The sequence below is a fragment of the Xyrauchen texanus genome, chromosome 6, assembly GCF_025860055.1.
Source record: "Xyrauchen texanus isolate HMW12.3.18 chromosome 6, RBS_HiC_50CHRs, whole genome shotgun sequence".
NCBI lineage: Eukaryota > Metazoa > Chordata > Actinopteri > Cypriniformes > Catostomidae > Xyrauchen > Xyrauchen texanus.
In genome coordinates this window covers 45,583,915-45,603,184 of record NC_068281.1, presented here as the reverse complement: position 1 = coordinate 45,603,184, position 19,270 = coordinate 45,583,915, and the positions used below count along the sequence as shown (strand labels likewise).

At 40.2% G+C, this 19,270-nt stretch overlaps 3 protein-coding genes across 7 annotated transcripts in view; all 3 read left to right on the top strand.

Annotated features, from left to right (window-relative positions):
- Positions 1-5,943, top strand: part of LOC127644888 (zinc finger protein OZF-like) — a 143,564-nt gene extending 137,621 nt beyond the window's left edge. For 3 of the 4 annotated variants that reach the window (XM_052128316.1, XM_052128315.1, XM_052128314.1), the window contains one exon: positions 354-5,943. In XM_052128316.1, coding sequence (XP_051984276.1) covers positions 354-1,537 — 1,184 coding nt within the window. In that variant the 3' untranslated portion in view covers positions 1,538-5,943. The remainder of the gene's footprint in view (positions 1-353) is intronic. The other variant, XR_007970741.1, reaches the window with a different exon arrangement.
- Positions 1-19,270, top strand: part of LOC127644886 (zinc finger protein OZF-like) — a 385,071-nt gene that overhangs the window by 215,716 nt on the left and 150,085 nt on the right. The gene's annotated exons all lie outside the window — the stretch shown is intronic.
- Positions 9,920-18,328, top strand: LOC127644903 (gastrula zinc finger protein XlCGF8.2DB-like). 2 transcript variants are annotated; one of them, XM_052128341.1, is made up of 3 exons: positions 9,920-10,019; positions 10,923-11,066; positions 13,861-18,328. In XM_052128341.1, exons 2-3 carry the CDS (start codon positions 10,973-10,975, stop codon positions 14,940-14,942), a joined length of 1,176 nt encoding a protein of 391 aa, XP_051984301.1. In that variant the 5' UTR covers positions 9,920-10,019; positions 10,923-10,972; the 3' UTR covers positions 14,943-18,328. The 2 variants fall into 2 exon arrangements, with proteins under 2 accessions (XP_051984301.1, XP_051984302.1); XM_052128342.1 differs by lacking the exon at positions 10,923-11,066 and having other exon boundaries at positions 9,931-10,019.

Here is a 19,270-nt window from a genome sequence, read left to right as displayed (position 1 = left end):
GTACCAATTTAGCTATTTAAGGTGATTACTCAAGAATAAGGTGTTGGAGGCATGGTTGCTGGAAATGGGGCCTGTATATATTTGATCAAAAATGACTTTTTTCAAATAGTGATGGTGCTGTTTTTTTTTTTTTTTTTTTACACCAGTAATGTCCTGACTATACTTTGATCAGTTGTTTTGGCAGGACAATTGCAGAAATTATACAAAATTGGAAGCTACCGAAACAAAAAGCAGAGATCTGTTGAATTTGCTTAAACTCTTCCGATCGCAAATTCTTGGAGGGACTTATTGACACTTGAGATTTATTTACTTAATTTCAATATTTGTCTTGTTTTTGTTTTTTTTCATTTTAGATCTGATGGATGTAAAAGAGGAAAATCAAGAACTGAATGAAGTGAAGGAGGAGAAACACCATCTGGATCAGACACTTCATTGTTTAAAATCGGAACAAAATCCTTTTAGTGACTCACAGACTGAACATTTCTCAAAAAAGAGAACTAAAAGAATAAGAGTAAAACATTCTTTCACCTGCCATCTGTGTGGAAAGACTTTTAAACGAAAAGAAACACTTACTAATCACATGAGAAGTCACACTGGAGAAAAGCGTTTCAAATGGCGTCATTGTGGGAATACTTTCACACGTAAAGGAAATCTTAGTAAACACATGAGAATTCACACTGGAGAGAAGCCTTTCACCTGCCATCAGTGTGGAAAGAGTTTCAAATGTAAAGAAAATCTTACTAATCACATGAGAATTCACACTGGAGAGAAGCCTTTCACCTGCCATCAGTGTGGAAAGAGTTTCATACAGAAAAGTAACCTTCAGAGTCACATAAGAACTCACACTGGAGAGAAGCCTTTCTCTTGCCATCAGTGTGGGAATACATTTACTCGTAAAGGAAGTCTTGATAAGCACATGAGAATTCAAACTGGAGAGAAGCCTTTCAAATGTCTTCAGTGTGGGAAGAGTTTCATACAGACATGTAAGCTCAAGAAACATCTGTCTGTGCACTCTGGAGTAAAGTCATATAGCTGTGATCAGTGCGGCAAAACATTTTCTTCAGCATCAGTCTTGAGAACAAACTGGACCATTCATCCAAATGGGAAGCCTTACTTGTGTTCACTTTGTGGGAAAAGGTTTTCATCGGTGCAGTGTTTAAAAGTCCACCAGAGAAGACATGCCAGTGTGACAGATCATGTGTGCTCTGAGTGTGGTAAAGCCTTTTACAGAGCTTGTGAATTGGAACGTCACAAAAAAATCCATACTGGGGATAAACCTTACAAGTGTTCACAATGTGAAAAGAGTTTCACTAGTTCAGGAAACCTGACAAAACATGAGATGGTGCATACTGGAGAGAGGCCGTACCACTGCAAATCATGTGGGAAGAGTTTCACTACATCAGGAAACCTGAAATTACATGAGCGTGTACATACTGGAGAGAAACCATACCACTGCACTTCATGTGGGAAGAGTTTCAGCCAATCAAGTAATCTACTGACTCATAGAAAAAATCATTGCCCTGGGTTGTCACCATGAGAAAAGTTTTTGCATGAGGATGCGCATGCAAAATGTTTAGAAATTTAGATGAAATTTCTCTCAAAACAATAACAATTATAGCTTCAATAAGATATTATGGGGCCAAGCACACCAATGGTATGTAAGGAAGGATGAACTGCCATTACTGATTATGGTTTTTAACTTTTGACCAATAAGTGGCACTGTCACCAAATTTACATGGTGCAGTCATGTTGTGGTGACAATGACACACATAGTTTGGTGTCAGGCGTTGCCGAGATAAAGCCTCAGATCATTTTTGGCATCTTGCCATCTCTGCAAATTGTATGTGAATCAGATGGACAGCCTGGGAGGAGTTTGAAAAAGTAGGTATTCAGTTACATTAAAAATGGCATTTTTGGCAAAATATTTGACCGTGGCAAATTGGGAGTCATCGTGCACAACATGACCCAAGGAAGCATTAATTAACATCTCATTAAATCTTTTAACCACAAGGTGGTGCTGAACTTAAACTTTGTAGGTATCCTCAGGACATGGTGCTGATGATGCATATCAAGTTTCGTAACGATATGCCAATGCGACTGTAAAATATAGCTTTTTGCGACAAAATTCAAAATGGTCGACACCCAATATGGCGACATATGAAAATTTGGTATCATCGGAATCTGTATCCTCCCACTGAATCTAATGAGATCTTATGATTTTAGGCCAAAGTATTTAGCTGTTATATGCAAAATAGCTATTTTTCTTTTTTCTTGGCCAGTAGGAGGTGCTGTGCCAAAACTGTGCAGGTACTCTCAAGTCATGATGTCGATGACATATTCCAAGTTCCCTTTTGACTCAGTTAACTTGACATTGCGTATTAACGCATATGGGGAGTGCCTTCATACTCAAACTATTTGAAGCCTCTCTATAATAACGCCAATATTTAAATATTGGCTATGTTGTTTGAGCCCAGCCTGTTTTGGCGCGAAACTGACTGCTATAAAAACAGGTGCACAGACATCATTTCCTCAGAATTTCTTCCTTCAAGACAGTGATCATCTCTTGTCTCGAAACCCTCTACCTTTAGCCGTCAACACACACGAGCCAGCAGACGGAATCTTCACGGCAGCGAGAAGACTCTCCGGTCCCCTGCAGTGTTCCGGCGAACATCTCTCCGCCTTGCCTCTTGATGCTTCGCTGGTGAACGGACCTCAGCATTCTGATTCTCCGCAGCAAGTTGGCAGGTGTAGAGTGTCCTTTTAAAAAATATATATTTTTGTGAGTCAGAGTCAGCTGTCATGGAGACAGACTGTCCTCACTGTGAGGACATAAGTCTCAAGTTGCTTCGCTCACGAATCGTCCTCGTTCTGAGGAACGATTTAGCCTCTCGCGCCCTCCCACCCGCCTGTTCTGTGATACCCGAGGGTTCACACGAGGAGAAATGGCGGGGCTGAGAGGTCGAGCAGGATGAATTTAAGGTGGATTTCATGCCGGCACATGCCCCATGAGCCCCTCAATCTCCCCGAAGTGTACCCAGTACAGTGTACCCAGTACACTATGTGCGAGACAAGCTCTGGCCCTCTGAAGGTGCGTGCGGCTTCGTCTCGCTTGGTTGTTCTGATGCTGGGGATGATGATGATGTCATGTCTCTCGCCGCATCAGGCGAATGGTCAGTGGATGATGCTACCGCCCCTCCCGCCAGCGAGGGTGAGGACCGTGTAAGCGCCACCGACAGGGAGATGCTTCGCATCCTTACAAGGGTGGTCAAAGAACTCAACCTCGATTGGTCTCCCACAGAGGAACCCGGGCATTCTCACCTTGACGAGTGGTTCTTGCAGTCCGGATGCCTTCAAGGGACTGCGTCCCGCAGATCTACCCTGTTTTTCCCCAAAGTGCACAGCGAACTTTCTAAGTCCTGGCACGCGCCCTTCTCATCGCGCACGCGCAGTGACACCGTTCTCACGAACGTGAACCACGGGGAAAAGAATGGCTATACCCAACTACCCTCTGAGGGGGAGGCGGTAGTGGCACATCTCTGTTCTATGAGTTACAGGGCGTGGAAATCAAGCCCTGTACATCCTTCTAAGCCGTGTAGACGGACGTCCACACTGGCAGGAAAAGCCTACTCGACAGCAGGACAAGCTGGATCAGCACTCCACACAATGGCAGTGCTACAGGTATTCCAAGCAAAGCTCCTCAGACAAATGGACGAGCAAGGCTTTGATCCAGAGACTTTCAAAGAGCTACGGGCAGCTACAGACCTAGCGCTGCGTGCCACGAAAGTCATGGCGCAGGCCATCCGCAAGTCCTTGGGCAACCTGGTCGTCCTGGAGTGGCATTTATGGCTGACCCTCACGGAGATGAGTGACAGAGAAAATACCTCTCTGTTGATTGCTCCAGTGTCTCTAGCCGGCCTCTTTGGCGGTGCAGTGAGTAAGTTTGCTGAGTGTCTTGTGACTGCTGCTGAGTCACAACTCAGCAGCAGTCACAAGACGCTTTATTCCCAAATGGAGCATAACGCAGACGGCTCACCTGCCCGGCTCCGGACGGGCGCATCACTTTGAAGCAGAAAATGGAGCCTGTGGTTCCCTCCGGTGCTCACAATGTTTTGAAAAATTTTGTTTCTGTGTTCTATGCAATAAAAAATGTTTTTCAAAATGCAATAAATAATACAGCACTTGTTGAAAATGCACAAGATGCTCATACATTCTCAAATAAGAGCCCTTTTCCTCTTCAAAGCACACACATTATGTGCAAACGCTTCCCTATGATGAGCGGTGCATTATATCATAAGGTGAGCAAACCAAATTGCCACGTCCCATTACGCGGACGCATGGCGAGCCCTAACAGGCATTTCAGAATGGGTGCAAACATGGTTATACGATCCAATTTGCACACCGACCACCCCATTTTCATGCCGTTCTGTCTTCCACGGTTTCATCCGAAGGCGCGCCCCTGTTACGAGCCGAAATGCACAACCTCATTGTGAAAAACATGATAGAGATTGTGCTAAATTGTCAAGCACAAAAAGGGTTTTACTGGCATTCATTTCTTGTCCCAAAGAAAAATGGCAGACTTCGACCAATCCTGGACCGAGCGGGCGCGTGCACCTCACGAGCGTGTGCATTCAGGCCATTCTACAGTGTCTGTCTCATTTAAACTGGGGACAACACTTCCACTGAAGCTGTTTCAGAAAGCATTGGGACTTATGGCGGCGACATCAGCCGTCATCCCATTAGGTCTCTTACACATGAGACCTCTTCAGTGCTGGCTGAAGCGCCATGTGCTACAACATGCTTGGTGCCAAGGTCGCATCACTATATCCCACCGCTGTATATCTCCATAGCATGGACAGCTCCTGCATTTTACCAGCGAGATGTCACGCTGGGGCAAATTATCAGGTGGAAAGTGGTGACTACGGATGCTTCCAACATAGGTTGGAGGTCAGTGTGCGATGGGCGCCTGACTTTCGGCACCTGGACAGGTCTGAGGAGGGTGTGGCATATCAACCGCCTAGAGCTATTGGCTGTAATTCTAGCCTTGAAGGATTTTCAGTCAGAAATAGTGAACTGTCATGTCCTAGTTCGCTCAGACAACATGACTGTGTTGTGGCATATATAAACCGCCATGGTGGAATTCATTCACCACCACTGTTGAGACTGACGCAGCACCTCCTCCTATGGAGCGAGTGTCATGTCCTCTCCCTGAGAGCGACATATGTCCCAGGCTGCCTGAATTATGGTGCGGACCTACTGTCATGCCAAGGGGTGATTCCGGGCGATTGGAGACTCATACGGTGTTGAGGATTTGGGAAATATTCAGCAAAGCAGAAATTGATCTATTTGCCTCAGTGGAGAATACCCACTGGCCCCTTTGGTATTCGAAGTCCCAAGCCCTGTTGGGAATGGATGCAATGGCACACAAATGGCCAGCGAAACGTGAATATGCATATCCTCTGATATACCTGATCCACTCCATCATATACAAAGTCAGAGAGGACAAGGAAACTGTGCTATTAGTTGCACCAAAATGGCCCAACCAGCCATGGTTTCCAGAAATGGAGATGCTATGCAGCTCACCATGGGAAATACCACAATTGGCACAATCTGGCATCCCCAACCCCAGCTGTAGAACCTGCATGTATGGCCCCTGAACGGGGGGCTCTACACACACCAGAGTTACAGACCCCAAATTTGCTATGGTTGATATAGACTCTCCCCTATATCAGTGTGTCTTTCACAACTTTCCTTTGAAATACATTCTAAATTATATGTAGTAATGAATGAGCTGTCATTCTATGTAAGGGTTTGAAGGACGTTTGTACCTTTTCCACAAACTATAAAGAAGTCAATGTATTGTTTAGAAAACTATTGCTCTTGATGCTGTGAAATGCAACACATTTTGTATGAATTATTTTCTTCTATATAAAATCTTCTGTTTAACCTTTCCTTGGTGCTGACAATCAAGTTCCACTGCAGACCTCACCGGGTCAAATTGACCCACCTTTATGTATTGCAACTCAACTTTTTACCAGAGGAGGTGTTAATCAATGGGTCAGAGCCACAGAATGTATGAATGAATGCATGTATGTGTATGGAGAGCATGTAAGGGTAAAGAGAGGGAGGTAATCAATGGAGCACAGCAGCAGAATGTGTGCTTGTGTATGTGTCTGTGTGCGTGTGTGTGTTAGCGTGCTCGTGGGAGGGGGATTGTGTGTGCATATATGTGGGGAGAGGGTGTGTACATGCAATTTGAGTGTACTTATAAATAACATTTGGAACTGGACTGCTGTCTTTTTATTAACCGGGTCAAAATAACCCAGAGGGACTACAAAGGGTTCAGATCAAAATCTAAATATGACCTAAAATATATATATATATATATATATATATATATATATATATATATATATATATACATATATACATTTATTTTTAAGGGGGGGGGGGGGGGTAACTACACTGTTACAGGATGATCTTTTTAAGATTTTGGAAATATATGGGTTCGGTAATGCTTTTATTGGATGGATTAAGTTACTTTATAGATACCCGGTAGCGGAGGTACAAACAAATTGATTAATTTCAGATTATTTTACTCCGGATAGGGGCACCCAGCAGGGTTGCCCTCTTTCCCCATTATTGTTCTGTCTTGCCCTAGGACCAATAGCTGCCTTAAGTCCTTACAGACACAGCATGTACCCAAGGTCTGGAAGGATGCTGTGGTAGTTCCCATCCCCAAAACCAGTTGCCCCAAAACCTGTAATGATTTTAGACCGATTGCTCTCACGTTGATTTTAATGAAATTTTAGAAAAATTAGTAAGGTCAGAAATCCTACTGAAAACTGAGCAAACACTTGATCCCATGCAGTTTGCTTATAGGCCACATAGAGGAGTAGAAGATGCCACAGTTACCTTGCTTAATTTACTTGTTAAACATTTGGAAGGAATTGGGTCTCACGCTAGACTTTTGTTTGTTGATTTCTCGTCTGCTTTTAATACAATCCAACCACATATTTTAATCAGTACATTAGTAGATCAATTCAACTTGAGTAACAATCTTGTGGGTTGGGTTCTCGACTTTATAACTGACAGGACACAAAGAGTTAGGGTAAATGGAACACTGTCAGACCAAGTCTCCTCCTCAACTGGATCACCTCAAGGATGTGTGCTTTCACCCCTATTGTTTATCCTCTACACAAATATGTGTCAGAGTAGGTATGAAAATAGGACTATTTTAAAATATGCAGATGATTCTGTTATTGTTAGTAGGCTTCAGGGCAATGAGACCTGTCACGGCCCGGTCATTGATGACTTTGTCACGTGGTGTGAGGAGTCCTACCTTCAATTAAACATATCTAAGACAAAAGATATGATTATTGATTTTAGAAGAAATGCCCATATGCATGAAGTCACATCCATCAAAGGTCAGACTGTGGAATATACCCAATCCTACAAATACCTTGGGACAATTATTGACTCAAAAATGAACTTTGAAGCAAATTGTGAAGCTGTGTGCAAAAAGGGGCACCAGCGGTTGTTTTGTTTGAGGAAACTGTCTGATTTTAACATTGACAAAACCATGATGGTCTTATTTTATCGTGCTTTTATTGAATCAATTTTATCTTTTTCTCTGGTGTCATGGTTTGGAAATCTATCCTTAAAGAATAGAAACTCCCTAAATCAAATTGTTAAATGGTCTAGTAAGCTGATTGGTGTGTCACAGTTTAGTCCAGTGTCCCTGTACACTAGACAGTTACAGCGGATAACTGGCTCAATTTTAAATGATGATGCCCATCCTCTGCACTGGGAATTTCAGCTTCTTCCCTCCAGACGAAGGTATATAGTCCCAAAGTGCAGAACAAAGCGGTATAAAAATAGCTTTGTTCCAGGAGCCATCAATCAGAGGAACAAAATGCACAGATGACACAGAAGCTATGTTTATTTATTTTTATGTATTTTATCTATTTTATTTTTATTGTTGTCAAATGTGTATTGTCTGTGTTTGTCGTAAAAATTGTGTGGATAACTCTGACTCTGACACTGCAAAACAAATCTACCTACGGGTACAAATAAAAGGAACCTGAACCTGAATGCCTTGCCTCCACAGAAATATTCATTCTTTTTCTAAGTTCTCAGGATACAGAGTCAGTTGGTCTAAATCCGAAGCTTTGGCTCAGACAGCGTACAGCCCAGTACTGCCAGCCGGGTAAATCTGAAAATGATAAAAGAACACCATTCTATTCTATGAACCAAAGAATGTTTTAGACAATTTTTGTTAAACGACAACACAACATACCTTCACTTTTTTTTTTTTTTAAATAAAATAATTCAATAAATTAGTATTGCCTTTTGAGGGATTCATTTTCTGTTTGAATATGTTTACACTGGCTGCCAAAATGTGGAATAATGTAGGGGCCTACAGTTTTTGCTGTTTCTGAAGGAAATTGGTACTTTAATTCACCAAAGTGCCATTCAACTGATCAAAAAGTATATTCAGGTCATCACTGATGTAAAACATAAAATAGTAAACAGCACCATCACTATTTGAAAAAAGTCATTTTCAAGAAAATCACTTGCCATTATATCAAACAGCTGAAAGATCTTTGGTTCATTAAATCAGCTTAACATTGTCTTTGTGCTTGAGTTGCCACAGTATGCAATAGACCGTCATGTCTTAAGCTCCATATTAGGTAAAAAAGGGCAAAAAATAAACAGCTTTCTGAGGAATGAAGGCTCAATGCTTGAAATTGCCAAAAAATGTAAGATTTCATACAAATGTTGTACACTACAGTCTTCAAAGAGAAAGGGCAACTGTCTCAAACAAGGACAGAAAGAGACTAAACAAGAGGATAAGTACATCAGAGTCTCTAGTTTGAGAAATAGATGCCTCACATGTCCTCCGCTGACAGCTTCATTGAATTCTACCCGCTCAACACCAGTTTCATGTACAACAGTAAAGAGAAGACTCGGGTGCAGGACTTATGGGAAGGAAAAGCCACTTTTGAAACAGAAAATCAAAAAGAAAATGTTAGAGTGGGCAAAGAAACACAGTCATTGGACAACAGATAATTGGAAAAGAGTATTATGGATCTTCACTCCATTGAGCTTTTGTGGGAACAGCTAGACTGTAAGGTGTGTGAGAAGTGCCCGACAAGACGGTCACATCTATGGCAAGTGCTACAGGAAGTGTGGGGTGAAATGTCACCTGAATATCTGGACAAACTGACAGCTAGAATGCCAAGGATCTGCAAAGCTGTCATTGCTGCACATGGAGGATTTATTTTATGAGAATACTTTGTTTAATTTACATTGTGATCAGTTGAATGACAACTTCGGTGAATAAAATTTCTTTCCATCAGAACAACTGGCCACCAGTGTTTTTAGTTTCTCATTATCTGTGCATTATTAGTTGCAGCGAGATAAATAATTACTTTCACGCAACTATTTTGAGAGCACATTTTCTCAATTTCTTAGCATTTAATTTACTATTATTTTCATGTTAAATAAATAAAATTACTGGTAAAAGAAATAATTTATTATGGCATGTATTATTATTCGACTATCTATTTTAATGTGACCATGTACTCTTCTAACTTACATGAAAAAAGCATCTGGCCGGGATTAAAAGATTGCCTCTAAATGTCCGGGACTTGGCATTGTTTGAATTTTTAAGTGCTCTCTAAAACTAGGACCATCATACAGTCTGTGTATTTGATACTGCACGTCAGTTTTCATGCACATGCATGTCCTTATTAGTCATGGGTCTTTAATGATGAACGATTTGTTCATTTTGAGCGAATCTTTTATGTGACTCAGTCTCAGAGAGTGATTTGTTTCTTTTTGTGTTGTCCGCGCATGTGCATTGCGCAACGTCCGTTGTCAACTTTCTAACTCCGAGTCGTTCGTTCTTTTGTCACGCATTGCTCCACACAGGAACCAGAAATTAGTAGTTCACCTCTCGAGTAGCATGGCTGTCACGTGACTAAAGAACGAATCACCAGGACAAGAAGATTCCAGAGGTGAACTAATCTTTCCGTTTCTCATCATTTGTACTTGTTTGGCTATTGAAAATGTGCGAATGAAAATGAACGAAATTACTTGACTTCAGACATTTTGCTGAACGAGACTGAAAGATCCAAGTCAGTAAAATTATCCGATTTTCCTTTAACTAGTCTTTATTTGATTATTCTGGCTGAGCGTGGCAGAGCTCTCTCTCTCTTTCTCGTGCTGTTTGTGTGTGCTGGAAAGAGACTACTTCATGTGCTCGCGCCGCTCTCAACAAGAAACATCAATAACGTAAGCACACTTTTAAAAAGTACGTTCCGCAACTCTGCATAGTTAAATAGAACAAATGTTTTATCCGACTCACACTTACTACGCAAAGTCATTTTTAACTGACAGTGTTAACTATATCGAGACAACGTCAAATACACTTATCAGGGATGAACCTTCAAATATTTGTTGCGCAATTCTATATTTATTTTTTGTTTTATATATTTTATGGCCATTATGTAATGTACATTGAATACATTCAATGTATTTAATTAATACATTTAGTATTGTAAATGTTGCTATTATTATTATGGTTTGATAGTTTTCCACGACAAGCGGTTCAAAGATGCTGTTGTATGACGTCACGCAAACATGGCGGCGCTCTGAGGATTTGAAGAGTTCTAATAAACATTCACTTTTAAGCAAATAAATGTACTAAAGTGTCAATATTTGATGATGTTTAACACACGTTTGCAGAGAGGTACAAACCGGTAAACGATCTTCTCTATTGATAATCATAAACCTGCAGAAATGTCTGGCATTGTTGTTTTGTTTGTTTGTTTCTACATTATTCGAACATCGGATTCACGTTTATAAATGTCACCAATATTCTCATCACCCTAAACGAAGACTTGTTTCTACACGAACAGGAATAACTCCAGGTGTTTCAACTGAGATCTGCGGGATAAAACATTGTAAAATGATGTTTATTAAAGAAGAGATTGAGGACATGAGTTATCCAGAATCATGCAGTTTAAATGTCATGAAAAATGAAGATACTGAGGAACAAAGAGGTTTGTGTCCATTCTTCAAGATTTATTATTGTCTGTACATGAAGATTAAAGTTATAAAACTTCATGTAGTTTAACACATTTGTTTGCTGTATCAATTGATATTTGCTTATATCAATTGATATAATTTAATCAGACAAAAACAACCAATAATATGGCTTTACGTAATTACAAATATCACGCAACATACTAAAGAGGGTGAGCAAATGTTTGACTTCTAACTGGAACAGTTTTGAGATAAAAATTGGATTTCTCTCGTTTTTTTAACACTCCTGGTGTTTATGAGATGACAGCAGGGGCGATTCTAGATTTCAATCTTAAGGGGACTCAGAAATATCCACTCTCCCGTGCCAAATTTTAGACCGTGATAATAATAATAATAATGATTATTATTACTACATTAAGAAATTACAGAAAATATAGGACTAACAATTTAATTATAATAACTATTTATAACTAGCGGTGCATTAACATTATTATCATACTAATATAATATAATAAACTTGTATGCGGAATTGCTATGGGATCTGATTAAACCGACAAGATTCACTCATCCCCTCTTCTGTCCACAAAAACCATGAAGGACTACGTTTCTTGTTGATTTAATTTCATGCACCTTGTGAGTGTGTAAAGAACTCACAAAAACGTGATGCCATTGGGTTGTTAAAGGAATAGTTCACCTGAAAATGTGCTGATAATTTACTCACATTCAGGCCATCCAAAATGCATAATTATGGCGCATCAAAATAATCCACACGACTCCAGTTGACAAATGAAGTTCTTCTGAGCACAAACGATTGATTCTTTTTAGAAACAAAACAATACTTATATACTTTTTAACTACAAATGTTAGCTTCCGTACATCTCTGTGACGTGCGCTCATGAGAGGGTTGACATAAGCTCGTTGGTAAGGTCACGCGTGGTGGTGGTGGTGGTGGTGGCGTGGCGGTGGCGGCGGCAGGAAGCATGTCATTGTTTACAAGAGAAACTTCCACAGACCAAGCACCATTCACAAACCAAAACAATATAAAATTATTTCCAAATAATAATAAATAAAAAACATTATTGCAGTAAATAACTATCCTTTATTTCATAGCAATGTTGTTGCATTATCTACTTGTGCTTTTTCTTTAGTAGAAATATATAGGTTATATGACTGACTTTTCTACTTTTTGTTGCCATATTTAGTTATGGTAGCTGAACAAAAAGAACAAGTGTCAAGCCAAGAATTGAACCCGGGTCTCTGATACTTTATACTTTGGATAACCATAGATCCGGCCATATATATATATACATGTATATATGAAGCGAATAAAATTAATGATGTTGTTGCGATGGCGCCTGTTAAGGGGTGGGATATATTAGAAAGTAACAGTCAATTCTTAAATTTCATGTGTTGGAAGCAGGAAAAATAGGTAAGCATAAGGATCTGAATGACTTTGACAATGGCCAAATTGTGATGAATAGACCACTGGGTCAGAGCATCTTCAAAATGGCAGGTCTTGTGGGGTGTTCATGGTATGCAGTGGTTTGTACCTACCAAAAGTGGTCCAAGTAAGTACAACCAGTGAACCCACATCAGGGTCATGGGCACCCAAAACTCATTGATTCGCGTGAGGAGTGAAGGCTATCCCGTCTGGTCTGATCCCACAGAAGAGCTACTGGTGCACAAATGGCTGAAAAACTTTATGCTGGCCATGATATAAAGGTGTCAGAACACACAGTGCATCGCAGCTTGCTGCATAGCCGCAGACCGGTCAAAGTGCCCACGATGACCCCTGTCCACCACCAAAAGCACCTATAATGGCCATGCGAGCATCAGAACTGGACCATGGAACAATTGCCTGGTCTGATGAATCATGTTTTCTTTGTGTGTGTGTGTCATATACCTGGGAAAGAGATGCAGGAGGATGCACTATGGGATGAAGGCAGTCTGGTATAGGCAGTGTAATGCTGTTCAATGGTCTGCTGAGAAACCTTGGGTCCTGGCATTCACGTGGATGTTACATTGACACGTACCACCTACCTAAAGATTGTTGCAGACCACGTACACCCCTTTATTGCAACGGTATACCCTGATGGCAGTGGCCTCTTTCAGCAGGATAATGTGCCCTGCCACAAAGCAAAAATTGTTCAGAAATGTTCCCAAATTCCCCAGATCTCAGTCCAATTGAGCATGTGCTGGACCAACAAGTCTGATCCATGGAGGCCCCACCTTGCAACTTACTGGACTTAAAGGAACTTCTGGTAACGTCTTGGTGCCAGATACATTTTAATGTTGTGGCTGATGTGGCGGTGTACTGCATAAATATTGGATGCCATGTTTTGAAGACCAATATTTAAAAGGAGAGGGAAAAGGCCAACTTGGAGTGGCAGGGGGAAAGGGAGAGAGGAGAGAGAGATAGAAGGAAAAAATAAATACATTTACTCACCGGTTCTCCGATATGCCATATCTTGGTCCTCGGCAACTCCTCCACCCTCTACCGGAGGACAGCCACGCCTCCCCTGGTGGACGGAATGCCCCGCTGCGTTCTGGTGGATGCAAGGGGTCTCCCCCACCCCTGGCAGCAGTCCTCCCACTCCAGGCGGTCGGCCAGGAGCCCCTCCCTGCTCATAAACAGCAAAGCAAATGGCTTCAGAAATAAAATAAATTGCACATGACTTTGATTCCTTAAACCTTGGAACAGATTACATTTAAATAATATCATATGAAAACAGATATTTGACACTTGTAGATTACTGCTATAAAAAATTGCAGTTTTATTTCCTTAATTTCCTTTTTGTGTTTTCATTTCAGATCTGATCAACATGAAAGAGGAAAGTCAAGAACTGAATGAAGTGAAGGTGGATCAGACACTTAATAATTTAACAACTGAACAAAACTCTTTTTGTGGCTCACAGACAGAAAATAATTTCTCACAAAAGAGAACTAAAAGAACAAGAGTAAAACATTCTTTCTCCTGTCGTCAATGTGGAAAGATTTATGCACATAAAGCAGGTCTTAAGCGTCACATAAGAGATCACACTGGAGAGAAGCCTTTCAAATGTCATCATTGTATGAAGAGTTTCACAATTAAAGGCAACCTTACTAAGCACATAAGAGTTCACACTGGAGAGAAGCCCTTCAGCTGCCCTCATTGTATGAAGTGTTTCACATGTAAAGGCAACCTTATGACTCACATAAGAGTTCATACTGGAGAGAAGCCCTTCACCTGCCCTCAATGTATGAAAAGTTTCACACGTAAAGGCAACCTTATGACTCACATAAGAATTCACACTGGACAGAAGCCTTTCACATGCCGTCAGTGTATGAAGCATTTCAAACGTAAAGAAACTCTTATTAAGCACATGAGAATTCACACTGGAGAGAGGCCTTTCATCTGTAATCAGTGTGGGAAAACTTTCACACGTAAAGAAATTCTTAATAAGCACATGAGAATTCACACTGGTGAGAAGCCTTTCACCTGCCATCAGTGTGGGAAGAGTTTCATACAGGCACATTGTCTCAAAAGTCATTTGTCCATTCACTCAGGAGAAAAGTCATATAGCTGTGATCAGTGCGGTAAAACATTTTCTTCAGCATCAGTCTTAAGAATACACTTGAGGATTCATGCAATTGTGAAGCCTTACTTGTGTTCTCTTTGTGGAAAAGGTTTTTCACATCTCCACAGTTTTAAAGAGCACCAAAAAAAGCATACTGGAGTGAGAGATCATGTGTGCATGTGTGGTAAAGCCTTTTACAGAGCTTATAACTTGGAACGTCACCAAAGAATCCATACTGGAGAAAAACTTCACAAGTGTTCACAATGTGGAAAGAGTTTCACTAATTCAAGAGACCTGAAAGAACACGAGCGAGTGCATACTGGAGAGAAGCAGTAGCGGTTTTAATGCAATTGCGTGGGGCCTCGGATGTCGTGGGGCCCCCTCCCTGGTAGGAAAGCTTGGCAAAAACCGCTTTAGGGGTGATATTATGTTCTGGGTACAGCACTCTTAAGAGCAGTTCATGTTAGAGGTCTGCTGGGTTCGGGTCAGTTAATCAAGTAGGACTTTGGGTTCGGGTTTGTAATTAATGAAATAATATACGGGACTTCTGAACTTGTTTCACCCATGAGCTAGCGGCTGTTCACACCATGCATCTGCTCTGTTTTTCCATTGTTTTCCTATTTAAACATGCGCTGGACTTACGTCCTTGACTTCTGCACCATGTCTCGCTGTTTCTTCACGCAGGACCGGCACATTTTTAGACACAGTGTCAAGTTAAAAATAACTTAAGTCTCAAAAACACATGTCAAGACACCTGCGTTGTTTCATTCGTTACACTGTGTCTAGATTGTTTTTAGCACAGGTGCCAAAAAGATTTCATGTTTTGAACAAGTTCAGGTTGCAAAGAGGTGACTGTTACGGTTTTTAACATTATTCCAGGTTATTCTACACAAGGCAAGGTTTCAACGCTTGATAAATGTAAGGGTTTTTTCCCCTCTGCTTTATGGCACTTTTCCACTGCACGTTACGGTTCGACTCGCTTTACATTTCCGAACTTGCATTTCCACTGCAGTTTAGTCCCCCTCTACGTGGGTGGGATTATAGTCTGATCGTCATAGTTGCGCTGCCTCTACTGCCGTGACATCATCTTAAACACGACAAAACCGGCCAAAACAATAACACGACCGCTAGCTGTAAGCAGTTGTTGCATGGTAATTTTACACAAGTTAAATTGGCCTGGTTGTTTTTGAAGCAAGCTTCCAGAAGCTGATCAACTAAATAAAGTGAAGCTTTCAAGAGTTTGAAAGCTAACAAAACATACCATCCTCCATCGTGGATCAACGCTAGTTCAGGGCACCCCTCCTCCCATTGCTCGCCAGTGTAGATACCGTCCATTTGGTCGAAACACTTCCAATTTTCCTTGATGGTTCTGTAGTCATTTAAGTTTTTTTTTTTTTACATTTCACTACACTGTTAGTAGGTCTGGTGGTTGCCGTGTGCGGCCAACAGCTGAGACCCATCCTGAGAGACTTTTTCGTTTCACTCATCGCTAACGAGTGGACCGTCTGCACCTTGTTTATTGACCATGTCATGGTTTTGCGCACAGCCATTTCTTTTATCACAATTCAAAAGTTGCGTGAACAAATGATCCTGTTATCACTTTTGCTAACTTTAAAACTAGCGGTTTGGTGTCGCGTGTTGGAAATCCAGTGACGCGGGTAGTGACGATTCTCCCTGACCAATCAGTGATCTGCAGGATTTTGACATCACATTTAGTATCGGCTCTCTTGGAACCTCGACCGAAGTACCATCCACAGTGGAAAACCCCAAAATAGCAAGCGGAGGTGAGTTTGAGTCGAGTTGCACCGTGCAGTGGAAAAGCCCCACTAGTGTGCGGAAACCTGCCATGCCTTTGTATGTTTACTGTTACGCATGTTGACTACAATGCAAACATAAAATACAGTCTTTTGCAACATGATGAACAATACACTAAAGCATTAGAATATAAGCTCCAGGTGAAAGTAAACTAAATAAGACAGAATTATATTACTATTCTATACAACAAATCCTAAAAGTAATAATAATAATACTGTATCAAACTAGATCAATATGTATTATAATGAAAAACTGGACAGCAATGTATAATTGTTGGGTTATAATAAATAAAATATGAATTCCAAAATGTTAATGAGTGAAGGAGTAGGTTTTGCACACTCTTAAAAAAAAGTGCTTGTCTAGGTAAATATTGCTTTTTCACTGTATTTTCAAAAAACCTGGAGAACATGCATTAATTATCTTAAACTAGAATTTTATTTAATTAAACATTTGGAATGCATTTGCTTCAGTGGCTGATAGGATGAATTTAAAATTATGATTTTTTTTTTATGATTAATTTTCAAAATAAGGCCGCTGATTGGTCGGTTGCTTTGGGCCTCAGAAATCATAAACCCGCCCCTGCAGAGAGGCCTCTCTACTGACTCATCGAAAATAGGGCTGCAACAAATGATTATTTTGCTAATTAATCTAACGATTATTGCATCGATTAATCATTAGCTCTCAATCCATTATTCTGCTTGTGCTTTTTTTGTGACATTCCTAGTTAAAACTAGGAATGTCCCGATACAATGTTTTTTTTTGAGAACGAATATGAGTACCAACTTGATTTTTGGTACTGCCAATACAGAGTCCGATAGCTACTTTTTTATTTATTTTATTTTACTCCATATCAACGGTTTATTTACATTTTATCATCATAACGGTGTTTAAATAAATTGGTTCATTATAATGTAATCAAATGAAAATATAACAAATAATTTTCAACATTATATTGTATTATTTGTTTTATCAAATTAAGTGCTTTTATACAGAACCTCACAGCACAATCCAAAATACATTTACATTTAGCAGACACTTTTATCCAAATGAGACACACAGCAAGCAATTTGTCATGCAGGTTTAACAACATCTGCAGTATAGGACTACCAGGTTCTCACAGTGGTTGGAATATTAAAGATGCTAGCACAGAAGAAAGAGACAGAAAAGGATTTTAGTTTTTTTTACAACATTGGAGTTATATTTTGTCAAATAAAGTGCTGCATTACTGCTGAAGTATAATACAGTTACTACTGATTTATTATGATTAGTATTAGTAGTATTACAGTGAATATTACATAAATCTAGAGTAGTGATATATTTCTGTCATACTTTTTTCCTATGAAATTGCCATTAATTTTGACAGAGCTTTTATTTTGAAGTGTTGTTTTGACCAAGGAGCTCTGATGTTATGATGGCAGATTCCCACTCTGGAAAAGCCGGTCGCTATGGGGTTCAAAGTGATTATTAAACCGCAAAAGGGTGCTATTTTATTCAATATGTACTCTATATGTGCCTCACGCTACAACATGAATTTGGACTCTGTTAACTGTTACAAACAGCACGTAATACAGAGGACAAAATCAACTTTTAAAAGTACGTCTAATGACATTAACTGAATTGGGGAAAAAAGTTTTACTAAGTTTAATTCAGTAAAAAAAATATCACTGAAAGATATTGTGTTTTGTCTTTTTTTCAATTTAAAAATATAAAAAAAAATCCATAAAGGTTTTTGATTGAACACCAGTTTGGTGGTTAAGAGACACTTCTGTAGTTTCGATTGACATGCCGCTTTACACATTTGTGGAAAATGGGTTCGCGTTTCCCACCTTAAAGGGATAGTTCACCCTAAAAGAGTCATCATTTACTCACCCTCAAGTTGTTCCAAACCTGTACAAATGTCTGTTCTGCTGAACACAAGGGAAAATACGTTTGTAACCAATCAGTTGTGGGGCACCATTGGCTTCCATAGTATTTTGGTTTCATACTATGGAAGTTAATGGTGCCCCACAACAGTTTGGGTGGACGATCCCTTTAAGTTGAAAAACATGAACTATTTTTAATATTTTTCAACATGAACACATCTGTGGGTCAATTAGCTTCATTTTAATATACATTTTGTTATTTAATTATTGCTCAGTGGTCCAAATCCTCTTTTCAGATCAAAGTCAATTTTGCATTTCATTTGGAAATCAAGGTCCCAGAGTCTGGAGGAAGAGTGGAGAGGCACAGAATCCAAATCCAAGAAGCTTAAAGTCCAGTGTGAAGTTTCCACAGTCATTGATGATTTGGGGTGCCATGTCATCTGCTGGTGTTGGTCCACTGTGATTTCTCAAGTCGAGAGTCAATGCAGCCTTCTACCAGGCGATTTTAGAGCACTTCATGCTTCCATCTGCTGACAAGCTTTATGGAGATGCTGATTTCCTTTTCCAACAGGACTTGACACCTGCCCACAGTGCCAAAACTACTAGTAACTGGTTTGCTGACCATGGTATTACTGTGCTTGATTGGCCAGCCAACTTGCCTGACCTGAACCCCACAGAGAATCTATGGGGTATTGTCAAGAGGAAAATGAGAGACACCAGACCCAACAATATAGACGAGCTGAAGGCCGCTATCTAAGCAACCTGGGCTTCTATAACATCTCAGCAGTGCCACAGGCTGATTGCCGCCACGCCGCATTGATGCAGTAATTCGTGCAAAAGGAGCCCCAACCAAGTATTGAGTGCATAAATTAACATTGAAATTTCTGTATTATAAATTCTTTTTTGAGATACTGGATTTTTGATATCCATTAGCTGTAAACCGTAATTAGGCTTAACCCTTACCCTACTTAACGAAAATTACCTCAT